At 36.6% G+C, this 11,617-nt stretch overlaps 1 protein-coding gene and 1 non-coding gene across 2 annotated transcripts; one reads left to right on the top strand and one right to left on the bottom strand.

Annotated features, from left to right (window-relative positions):
• The first annotated feature begins 418 nt into the window (after positions 1-418).
• On the top strand, positions 419-8,272 carry LOC104220710 (probable monogalactosyldiacylglycerol synthase, chloroplastic). The gene is made up of 8 exons (XM_009771627.2): positions 419-1,290; positions 1,776-1,948; positions 5,302-5,463; positions 5,546-5,687; positions 5,833-6,057; positions 6,583-6,645; positions 6,772-6,846; positions 7,746-8,272. Exons 1-8 carry the CDS (start codon positions 757-759, stop codon positions 7,977-7,979), a joined length of 1,608 nt encoding a protein of 535 aa, XP_009769929.1. The 5' UTR covers positions 419-756; the 3' UTR covers positions 7,980-8,272.
• A 1,280-nt stretch (positions 8,273-9,552) lies between these two features.
• Positions 9,553-9,646, bottom strand: LOC138884467 (small nucleolar RNA SNORA16B/SNORA16A family). Its single transcript, XR_011404659.1, has one exon. It is a non-coding gene; the product is annotated as a small nucleolar RNA SNORA16B/SNORA16A family (small nucleolar RNA).
• Positions 9,647-11,617: the final 1,971 nt, after the last annotated feature.

Below are 11,617 nucleotides of genomic sequence, written 5' to 3'. Positions count from 1 at the left end.
AGTCTATGACTTTGCACTAGTTAATATTCGAACCGAACAAACCGAAGTTGTCAGATCGAATAAACCGAAATCGAAAGAAAAAAGTCGAACTATACCGAATTTAATTAGGTATAATATTGGTATAGTATTTTAAAAAATCAAATAATATCGAACCGAAATGTCTAAATACCGTATCGTATCGACCGATGAACACCACTACGTGACAGTAATACTTATACTTCAATTTAGTTGGAATCGGCTATATGAATATTTAATATTCATATTATTTTATTTAAATTTATCTTAGGCCGACATTATATAAAATAAAGTATCTACATTCACGTTTACACGGGCAAACTTAACTTTAATTCTTTTTGACAAAAAAGAGAAAAATAAAACCTAGTTCTTGGTATCTATTTTCTGGTACCATAGCTTTTGTCGTGTGAGCATTACAAAGAAGAAAATTCCCCTGGCATATTACATCCTCCCACTAAATCCTCTCCTTGTGGCTCTCTATCCTCCTCCAAAACACACACACACACACTCCCGCCCCACTCTCACCCACATACACACTCTTTCAACATCAGTGCCTTTAATCTTACTTGGCTCTTTATTAGTGACCCTTTTTCGCTCTCAACTTTTTCTTGCTATGTAATGTAAAGATTCTTGATGCCCAGGAAAAAAAAATTAAAAATCCAATCTTTATGCTATATATAAACACCCTTTTGGATTATCCACTGATTTTAACCATTTCCCCCCAATAACAGAAGAGTAAAAATGATGCAGCATTCTTCTTCTGTAACTCAAGAACCCACTAACCCCTTTGGTTTTGTATCTCAAGTAGGCTCTTTTGTGTTTAATAACTCATGTAGTAGAGTCAGCAAAAGTAACTTCACTTTAGATTCATATTCAAATTTGCTGTCTAATTACTTGTATTTTGATTGTAATGTAAAAAAAGATTCTTTGAATCACAAGAATAAGCCAAAGGCTTCACCTTTATTGAGTTTGAGTATTAGTAATAAGAGTGCTTCATCATTTAGTAGAGTTCTTTTTCAGTTTAATAAGGCTATTAGGTTTCATTGTGAGAAAATCCCACTTGGGTTTGCCTCAGTTGGGGTTAATTGTGGAGAGAGCAATGGGGTTAGGGAAGAGGGGAGTGTAGTAGAGAATGAGGGAATACCTGACAATGGTGTCGAATCGGAACCTCCGAAAAAGGTGCTTATTTTGATGAGTGATACTGGTGGGGGTCACAGAGCCTCTGCTGAAGCTATTAGGTCTGCTTTCAATGAAGAATTTGGAGATAAATATCAGGTTAGTTTTGATGGACTCCTTTTGACTTCTCGCATACTAAGTATAGGCAAATCCAGGATTTAGAGTCAGTGTGTTCCGAATGAGTACAACTAGTTTATATACTTTTCTGTATATGTATACATGTTTGAAGGAGAGTAGTAGTGCAACAGTAAAAGTTGCCATAGTGTGACTAGTAGGTCATGCATTCGAGCCGCAAAAAATAGCCTCTTGTAGAAATACAAGGTAAGGTTGCTCGCATAAGACACAATGTGGTCCGGCCCTCCATCGGACCCTGTGCATAGCGGGAGCTTAGTGCACCGAGCTGACCTTATATGTATACATGTTTGAACCAAAAGCGATGGATTTGGTTGAATGTGCTGCGAGGACTAGATTCTCCTATGCCAATAAGTGGTGGATATATGTGTAGCAAATATGATAAAGTATGAGATACATGAGTATGTGTGTTGATTATGTTGTTGTATCCGTTTAAAGAGGGTGCATTGCAGGTGTTCATTACTGATTTGTGGACAGAACATACACCATGGCCTTTTAACCAACTACCACGGAGTTACAACTTCTTAGTGAAACATGGCTCTCTGTGGAGAATGACATATTATGCTACTGCTCCTCGTTTAGTTCATCAGACCAATTTTGCTGCTACATCTACTTTTATTGCTCGGTAAGAATGACTTCTTTGGTTAGCACGAATTGATGTAATCTTGACATAACTAAGACTCAGTGTTTGATAGATGAAACAATTGGTAGCTCTTGCCACAGTAGTATATATAGTCCTTCCTTAATCATCATAGTACAGTGTCTATTTTGCAAGATATTGTATGTTTCAAAATGCTAAGATTCTTTGTTTATCCAAAAAATAATGTTATGTTATTGTGGTAGTTACTGCAGGATATTTATTGAAAGAGAATTCGGTATGGCATTCGTTTAAGAATATTGGTAATATTTATGCTGCAATCTGCATCTTTATTTTATATGTGCTTTATATCACTATCAGGCTTAATGTGTTTGTTGTCTGCATCGCTTTTGATTAGCATTTAACTGAACCATGAGCGTGAACTTGAACATTGGTACATTTTCATGTGTGGCTCTAGCAAATTTGTTATCTCGAGAAGCTGCTTATCATTTAATGACAAGCCACCTCCAGTGGTCTTATTTCAAAGAGCATTACAAGAAGTTGACTCTTAATTCCTTATCTTCTGTCAGTGTTAAGTGATTGGGTGTCTTTTCCTTTTCTTTTGGTTTCTGTAATTTATGTTGATCGATCATGTATTCAAAAGTGTCATTGAAAACGATCATCCACAACTTAAAATGGCAGAGCAATGTGAAGCAAGGATTTATGGAGTATTCTAGTTTCGAAGTTGGACTGCTCACCCTATGAGAAGCCATAATCTTATGATACAAATGGATAAACATAATCTATTGACGTCCAACTTAGAGCTCCTTGTACTCTAAACTACTCTATCTAGAGCTTTTTGCTGTCAAAGTCAAAGGTGTATTAATTGCAATATGATACACTTAACGAATTTTTTGTATCAATGGGTAATCTGAAATTTTGGATTTACATTAGGGAATATTATGTCCATCCATTTAATAGTCTCGGTTGAGGGAATGAACTGTTGTCTCTTTATATGGTCTTGGGGTATCCTCATTTAATGAGCTAGTTGTTAGGGTTGAGTTGTGCGATGTCCATTTTTTTTGCATCGTATCAGAGCTGGACCCATCTGCGTTATTAGTTTACCCAATATTGGACTCCCATGTTATATTATTCCCGCTCCAGATGTTCAGCTCTGGGCAGAGGCTGTTAAGTATCTCACAGTGAGGGAATGAGTTGTTATTTTCTTTAATCAATTAAAGTAAGTATCTGCTTATATGGTGTTAGAATCATCATCTCATAAGTTAATTTTCGAGGTTATGTTAGGCTTAATGTCCATAATCTTTACGATTCTTTCCACTCCTTAAGTTGGATTGTACCTATTGTGTGCTCCTAATTTGGTAAGAGGATATTTGCTAAGTGGCCATTCGAATTGCACCTAAGGGTATGGCCTAGTGATCAATAAAGTGGATTGAACCTTGGGATCAAGGTTCAATCCCAGTAGAGAAAAAAATATACTAGGTGATTCTTTCCTATCTGCCTACACCTTGGTGGGTTAGAGTTACCCAGTACTGTGCTGGTAGGATTTAGCACCACTATTTTTAAAAAAAAAGGTCATGTGAATTGACGAGGCTTGTAGCAGTATCTCATGGCTCAATCTGTAGCCTGATAAAGTGACAATCTATCTCTATGTACTCCATTCTTTTGTGAACACAAAATTTGAAGCAATATGTAATGTGAATTGCTCATCACAAGTCAATAGGTCTACAATCTAGCAAACCCGCTTCTTCTAGTATATCCATTGTATACTTAGTCAATTGATAATAGGTGGCGGTAAAACTCAAACTCAACACCTCTACCTCCTCTAACATAGGAATCCTGGTCAGAATGAGGAGGTACAAAGATTATTAAAGCTAAAAGAGAGTGCTATAGGAAGTTGCTAAAATCAAAGATGGAGAAGCCTTTGAAGAATACAAGAAAAAGAAGAGGGAAGCTAAGAAGGTTACTAGTAAAGCTCGAAGAAAGCTCTAGATGGCTTGTACCGAAAGCTAGGGACACAAGAGGGGAGAAAATATGTATAAACTAGCACGACTGAGAGAGAAGAGGGGTAAGGATTTAAACCAGGTGAAGTTCATTAAAGATAATTCTCAAGAAGTGTTGATAGGAGATAACAAGATTGAGGAGAGATAGAGAGACTATCTGATCAATTGTTCAACTCAAACCAAGAAAATAAACATTTAGACCTCTACACTATAGAAGCTTTAGCTGCAGTAATATTATTAGGCTGATAGAGGTAAAAGATGGCATGAAAAATATGAAAATTAGAAAAAATGTGTGGTCCAAATTGTATTCCTATACAGATTTGGAAGTGTATTGGAGAATTAGGAGTAAAATGGTTCACCATGCTATTTAATGCTATACTAAGAAGTGGTAGGATGCCCCAAAGAGTGTAGGAAGAGTACCTTGATCCGAATTCATAAGAACAAAGGAGATATTCAAATTGTGCGAAATATCGTGGCATTAAACTCATTGTCATACGATGAAACCCCGACAAAGAGTGATAGAGCGTAGACTTAGGAACACGAAAGGAGTGACAGAGAACCAGTTTGGATTTATGCCCGGTAGATCAACAACAGAGGCTGTATTCTTGCTAAGAAGATTGATGAAATTTATCGCAAAAGGAAGAAAGATCGACACATGGTGTTCATTGACCTAGAGAAAGCATATGATAGAGTACCACGGAAGGTCCTCTGGTGGATGTTGGAGAAGAAAGGAATTCATATTAAATATATAAATGCCATAAAGAACATATGAAAGAGCCGTCACTAGAGTGAAAAGAGTAATAGGAGATTAATTTGAAAATTGAAGTTAACTAAATGATGTTTGGGATTAATATAGCTATTATAGTATATTGGATGCTAAATTAGTACTATTAATTTTAAATTAGGTGTTGTAAATCTTAAATTCATATATGATAAGTAAACTTTATTTCTATGGAATGTGTATTTTACTAGGTGAGGCTTTCTTCTTGCATCTTGCTTCTCACCCCAGGAGTCTTGTCACTTAAACCTGTATAAAAGTATGCCTCTTGACATAACACATGACTCAATTTGTATGGTGCACTATTTTTTAGTCAATAATTTGCATGGGACAATTTTATCAGTTCTCTACTTATGTTTCCCCTATTTCTCAGTTAGTCATTTCTATTGGATTTTTCTCATCTCTTGATATTATGAGCTTATGCCATTCTGCTGTATTGATTCTTTTTACCCAAAAAATGTTTCCCTTCCGTGTTTTCAATATATACTTGGACTGGTTGAACGTTAATATGTGTATCTGCACCCAGCTTACAGCTGACTAGTTCTTATTTTCCTTGTAGCAGCTTCAGTTGTATAACAAGCCTTCTATCCTACTTTGTGCAGCGAGGTTGCCAAAGGTTTAATGAAATATCAACCTGATATTATTATCAGTGTACATCCTCTAATGCAGCATGTACCTCTTCGCATCTTGAGGTCCAAGGGTCTCTTGAAGAAGATCATATTTACAACTGTTATAACAGATTTAAGCACTTGTCATCCTACATGGTATATTTTATGGTTATTCAACAAATTCTAGTTATCTTGATCCTTGTAATACTAATAATATTGTTTTGAATTTCATATTTAGGTTTCACAAACTCGTTACTAGGTGCTACTGTCCATCAGAAGAGGTAGCAAAACGAGCACTGAGAGCAGGTCTCAAGCCATATCAACTAAAAGTTTACGGGCTTCCCGTACGGCCATCATTTGTGAAGCCGGTTCCTCCCAAGGTAAGTGTAATTCCTCCAGTTTCCACAGGGTACATGGAAATAGTGGGCCCTGTTATCATACTTCTGTATCGTATTCTCTCATATTCTTTGCGCTATCGGTCACATGATCAGTGCTTTTTAGACTGTTCTCTAATCCAATTTACAGGTTGAACTGAGGAAGGAACTTGGAATGGAGGAGCATCTCCCAGCTGTACTGTTGATGGGTGGTGGGGAAGGGATGGGTCCAATAGAGGCAACTGCTCGAGCACTTGGAGATGCACTGTATGATGAAATTCATGGGGAGCCAATAGGTCAGGTCCTAGTAATATGCGGCCGTAATAAGAAGCTTTTCAACAGATTGACTTCAGTGCAGTGGAAAATTCCTGTTCAGGTATTGCTCGAAACATTTTGCCAGCCTGGCATTTTCACGCTTATCTCGCTGTTGTATCATCTGAAAGGTCTCTGAAATTGTTAAATCACTCAGGAAACACTGAATTGTCAAACCCGTTATTTTTCCCTTCCATTTTGATTGGTGTAATAAGCTCGGTATCCAATAATCACTCAATCCTGTTGTTGATACCAAACCTCCGTCTTTGCCCGAAATTCTCTTACACACATTCTTGTACTCAAATATTAAGTCATTGACCACATAATGGATGCTTAAAATAACGAATGCAGATAATTGTCCGTTTTACATTTTAACTTAGGGTTTATAGTCAATTTTTCGTAATTTTAAAGCATGATGGTTTTCTTTTTAACCAGTTAGTGTAACATTTTGCTACTTGTGAGCTGTAGATTCACTGTATATGTGAGTGACTGACATATAATACCCATGTACATAGTATATACCTTTTGACTAAAGTTTACATGCTCGAACATTTATGTGTGTCCTTGGCGTGTCTATGTCATGTTTCAGGTAAAGGGATTTGTCACTAAAATGGAGGAATGTATGGGCGCTTGTGATTGTATTATCACTAAGGTTTGTCACTTGCTTTCTAGCTGTTTACTTCAATAAACCAAATAGAAAAGGGAGGATAAGATAACCCCTTCGCCTCAAAGTGAAAAAAGAAAAAAAGAATACTATAATTATTCTGGTTTTCTGCAGGCTGGGCCGGGGACTATTGCAGAAGCCGTGATTCGAGGACTGCCTATAATTCTTAATGATTACATTGCTGGACAGGTATATCGAGCATTCAGTATATTATTTGGTTCTTTCTTTAGGAGTTCCTTTTTCCTTTGTCTTCCGCGCATTCTGAATACCTTTTCTATGAGGTTCATCCGATTACTTGTGTCTTGCCAAGAGAGAAAACTGCTGATCTTTGTTTTCTTTATTAGATAATATTCCTTTCTTAAAACTTTCCAACAACAACAACCACCCAGTATAATCCCACTAGTGGGGTCTGGGGAGGGTAGTGTGTACGCAGATCTTACCTCTACCCTGGGGTAGAGAGGTTGTTTCCAAATAGACCCACGGCATCCTTCCCTCCAAGAACTCCCCAACCTTGCTCTTGGGGTGACTCGAACTCACAACCTCTTGGTTGGAAGTGGAGGTTTCTTAAAACTTTCCATTTCAAATATTAATTCTCATTGCTCCTAGCTACCTCTTTAAAAGCTGTACAAATACGGAGGCACTTTACATCATGATGTTTGCTAATTTCTCTTAGTATTCCACATCGCAGTTACCTTTTTTTTAAATCTTGGAAACATTACCCTACTACACGTCTGATTGTTGTTTGTCTTGAGTTATCCTCTTAATCGTAACCCTCAAACTAATGATTATAATTGGTTTGTTGGTTTTATTTGGCTGATGGCATCCTTCTTAACGTTGCATCTTCTTAATAATTTAGTTTGTAAATCTCTGTTAAACTTTTCACACACTGCTTTTGAATGCTTTGCATGGTGTTTATTAATGTTTTACTACAACCGCACACTAGCATAATTTGACTAAACGAACATCACCTCTTTTATCTCGGTTCATTTGTTTTGTCAATGCAGATGTTTCCTATTATGCTCAAGTCCGGAGTCTTTTCAACCTATTCTAATTTCTTATCCTCCATACGTTTGTTTTATCTACTGCAGGAAGCTGGAAACGTTCCATATGTTATCGAGAACGGATGTGGGAAATTCTCAAAGTCACCTAAAAAGATAGCCAATATAGTAGCTCAGTGGTTTGGTCCAAGACAAGATGAACTCAGAATAATGTCTCAAAATGCTCTAAGATTAGCAAGGCCAGATGCTGTATTTAAGATAGTCCATGACATGCATGAATTGGTCAGGCAAAGAAATTTTGAACCTCAGTGTTGTCCTGCTTAAATTAATTACATCAGCTGGTGAGAGGTAACAGCTATCCTGCGGTAGTCGAGGTGGGCGCAAGCTGGCTCAGATGCCACAGTTATAAAAAAATAATTGCACCAACTCAATTTTGGCTCGAACTCTTAGTAGATTGTACTATTGCCTTGATTTTCCTCTCTTTTTTTACTTTCTTGTTCTCTGTTTATTTATGTTCATTTGCCTAATAGTGTATTAAATCCAAGATAAACAAAATCTTGTGGTCAAATTCATTTTTAGATAATATATTTTCCTCTGACTCATGGGGGTGTATCAAACTTTTTCTCTTTTCTTTTCCTATTTACTGCAAACCTGAATGTTGACAATGAAAAGAAACCTCCCTGGAGTTTAAAGCAAAACTTGAATTTGACTACATGGTGTGACAAGGTGGACTCTAATTAGTGTGAACTTTTAGAACATATTGTGATAAGCAGGATTTTTAAGTGCTTGGCATTTAAATTAATAAATGAAACAAAATTTGGCAAAGTCTGATATACTCCTTGACCAAGTAAATTTTATGTTGAAGAAATGGGTTATTTTGGGGAAATTGTATTGAGTTATAAAAACTAAAAATCACAAGGAATATGATACTATATTGCTGCTCTCAAAATAATAGTTGAAAAAATATGTATGTATATATATATATATATATATATATACGCACACAAATTTCTGTATGTTATATACAAAAAATATACAAATTTTATTATGTTTTTTTGCCAGCCAGATGGACTAAAAGTGATCAAAATCACATCGGGTATGTTGTTGTTTATTTGGCATATCACTTACTATTGTTAAAATACATATCTCTTTGTGTACTAAACCCAGTAACTAACTATGTAATACACCACTAAACTAAATATAAAGTTTCTTTGTTAGTATTAATTACATGTTACCAAACAAGTTTCCCTGCCATTCAAATGTCCCCTTAAATTTGATGGTAAGTTTATCCTCGTCCCTGTTGTACTATCTTGAGCATATATGATCCTTTAAGTTTGCATTAAATACTTTATTGTCCAACTGATGGACGTGGAACAAATAAACGGGTTATTAAAACTGACGGAAATATCATATGTTGATTAGAGTAAAAACGACCCCAATAGAGATCTTGTTCTCCAAATCTAGTGCTGATGCGGTGGCGTCTCTCCTTCCGCCTCTGGGTCGTACCCCTGTGTCGACTCGTGGGTTTTCGGTCACCTATCATACTCGCGATAGGCCGTGGTCGATCAAATTCGGACTCATACAGTTAGTCCCTCCGCTCGTCGAGGTCGCAACGGGATGCGTCCTTGGTGAGCGGACTTGATGCCTCCTTTTAGGAGGAATTTGATTCGTCGAGACATTACAGCGTGATCAGTGAGAGGTGGTAGTAATGCTGCACAGTGTGCTGGTCCCGAACCGGGCCCACGGTCTTAACGGGCCTCACGGGCCTGGTGGGCCGGTCCTGGTGGTCTCTTAAAGCCCGAGGCGGGCCGATCTTGTTTGGTAAACCCATGAGCCCGGGACCGGCTGGCGGGCCTGGTCCGGGCCCAGCGGGCCTAACGGCTATAATTTAAAAAAAAATTGTTTTTTTAAAAAACAGCCCAACTGCCATATTTAAAAAGTATCCGTTTGGGGCTTTTTTTGACCGTTTGGTAGTTTAGAAAATGGCCATTTGGCCCCCAAACTTTATTTTAACCCCAAACTTTATATAATTACACTTTTCCCCATTTCTCAACTATAAATACCCCCTCATTCTTTCATTTTTATTCACCAATTCATCAATATCTCTCAATCTCTCTACTACAATTACTTAATCTATTGTTGAAATTTCGTGAAAAATTGTGAAGTTGTTGAATTGAAGTTTTCAAGTGTTCAACGATTTTCAATTTTCAAGAAGTTGTTCGGCAATCCGGTAAACTCGTTTCAACTCTTACGTTTTAAGAATATATTTTTGTGTGGTTTAGTTTGCATAATTATAATTAATATGGCATTTACTTTGAAAAAAATGTTTGGTAAAGGAAAAGATAAAACCGGTGAAAGTAGTGGCCAACCAACTACCCTTCCCCCGGCTCCCCGACCTAGAAAAGATAAGCAAGTTGAAAGTAGTCGCCAACCTAGACGTCCTCCTCCTTCCGTAATTCTTGATAGTGATCACCCTTGTTTTCAATTTACCGATAGTGAATTTTACCATAATGTTGCACCAGGTGAAAGATTAGATGATGAAATTATGAATGCTCTTTATCCTAATGAAACCATCTTAGAAAATAATGAGGAAAATGAGGATGATGATGAAACCCAAGCACCGGATTTAGATGATACACCTACTAGTCCTCTTAATAACCCAACTGATGCACCGGTCGACCCACCTGTAGAAACTCCTACTTTTAATAGAGAACCTGCTAAACGCCTAGAAACATCATTAGTTTGGAATTTTTTTACTCAAGTAAGAGAACAAAATAAGGCTAAGTGTAAAACTTGTGGGAAATTAATGTCGCATAAATACACTGGAGACCGTAGCGGCACGGGTAGTTTGATTAGACACATAAAAACACACCCTAGAGATAAGGCTAGATTTTTTCAAATGAAAGCGCAACTAGAGGGGACAAGTGTAGATTATGCGGTTAACCCTAGTACATGTTCAAATCTAGTTCAACCAGGAATTAACACTGTCACCGGAGGTATTTTATATTACGATCCAAATAGAGATCGTGAAGAATTAGCAAAGATGATTACTGTTATGTGCTTACCTTATACTTTTGCTTCTAATCCTAATTGGGTTCATTATATTAGAAGAGTTTTTAATCCTACTTATAAAGGTTGGCCTCGCGCAACAGTTAAGAGTGATATTTATAAATTCAAACATGAATATGAACAATATTTGCGGTATTTATTTACTCATATACCTAATCGGATTTCTATTACTACTGATATTGGTAGAAGTGGTAATGATTGTGATTATCTAACTGTTACAAGTCATTGGATAGATGAGGAATGGATAATGCAAAAACGCATAATTGCATATAGAATAATTAATTCGCGTCACACAGGTAAGTTTATAGCTAACACTGTTGCAGATATTTGTAGATATTTTTGCTTTAGCGATAAAATAATGGCAATTTCTATGGATAATGCTTCTAGTAACACTAGTGCTATAGGCATGCTTACAACAACACTAAATCCTGCATTTACTAATATTTTCCATGTTAGATGTATTTGTCATATTTATCATTTAATTGTCGGTGATGGTATGCGAATTTTAAACATAGAAATTGAAAAGGTTAGAATGGCTCTTAATTGGCTTTTTTATTCAAACCGTAGAAGTAGACTTAGAGAGTATTTTAAAAAATGTGATGAATATGGCCTTAGAGAAAGAAAGGTTCCTAAACCTTGCCCGACTAGATGGAATTGTATGTACGAAAGTTTAGTAGTTGCATATGAATATAGAAACCCAATTAATGCAACGTTTAATTCTCGGGTAGGTGGTGAGGATGATGATGAAATGCTTACTACTCAAGATTGGACGAATGTTAAAATTCTTTTAGATTTTTTAGAACATTTTCAAATTGCTACAAATGCATTTTCTGGGCAATATTATCCTACTATTTCAAACTGTTTAGTTTATATTGCAGCACTATCTGATTTGT

The sequence above is a fragment of the Nicotiana sylvestris genome, chromosome 12 (assembly GCF_000393655.2).
Source record: "Nicotiana sylvestris chromosome 12, ASM39365v2, whole genome shotgun sequence".
Taxonomy (NCBI): Eukaryota; Viridiplantae; Streptophyta; class Magnoliopsida; order Solanales; family Solanaceae; genus Nicotiana; species Nicotiana sylvestris.
Note: the sequence above shows the minus strand (reverse complement) of the source record. Positions and strands in the feature narration are given on the sequence as shown.

What these genes read in the sequence shown, in the direction of transcription:
- LOC104220710 (XM_009771627.2), top strand. Translation starts at nt 757, where the DNA reads ATGATGCAGCATTCTTCTTCTGTAACTCAAGAACCCACTAACCCCTTT. An exon ending in AATTTGGAGATAAATATCAG is followed by an intron (nt 1,291 to 1,775) that starts GTTAGTTTTGAT and finishes GGTGCATTGCAG; the next exon opens with GTGTTCATTACTGATTTGTG. An exon ending in TGAAGCCGGTTCCTCCCAAG is followed by an intron (nt 5,688 to 5,832) that starts GTAAGTGTAATT and finishes TCCAATTTACAG; the next exon opens with GTTGAACTGAGGAAGGAACT.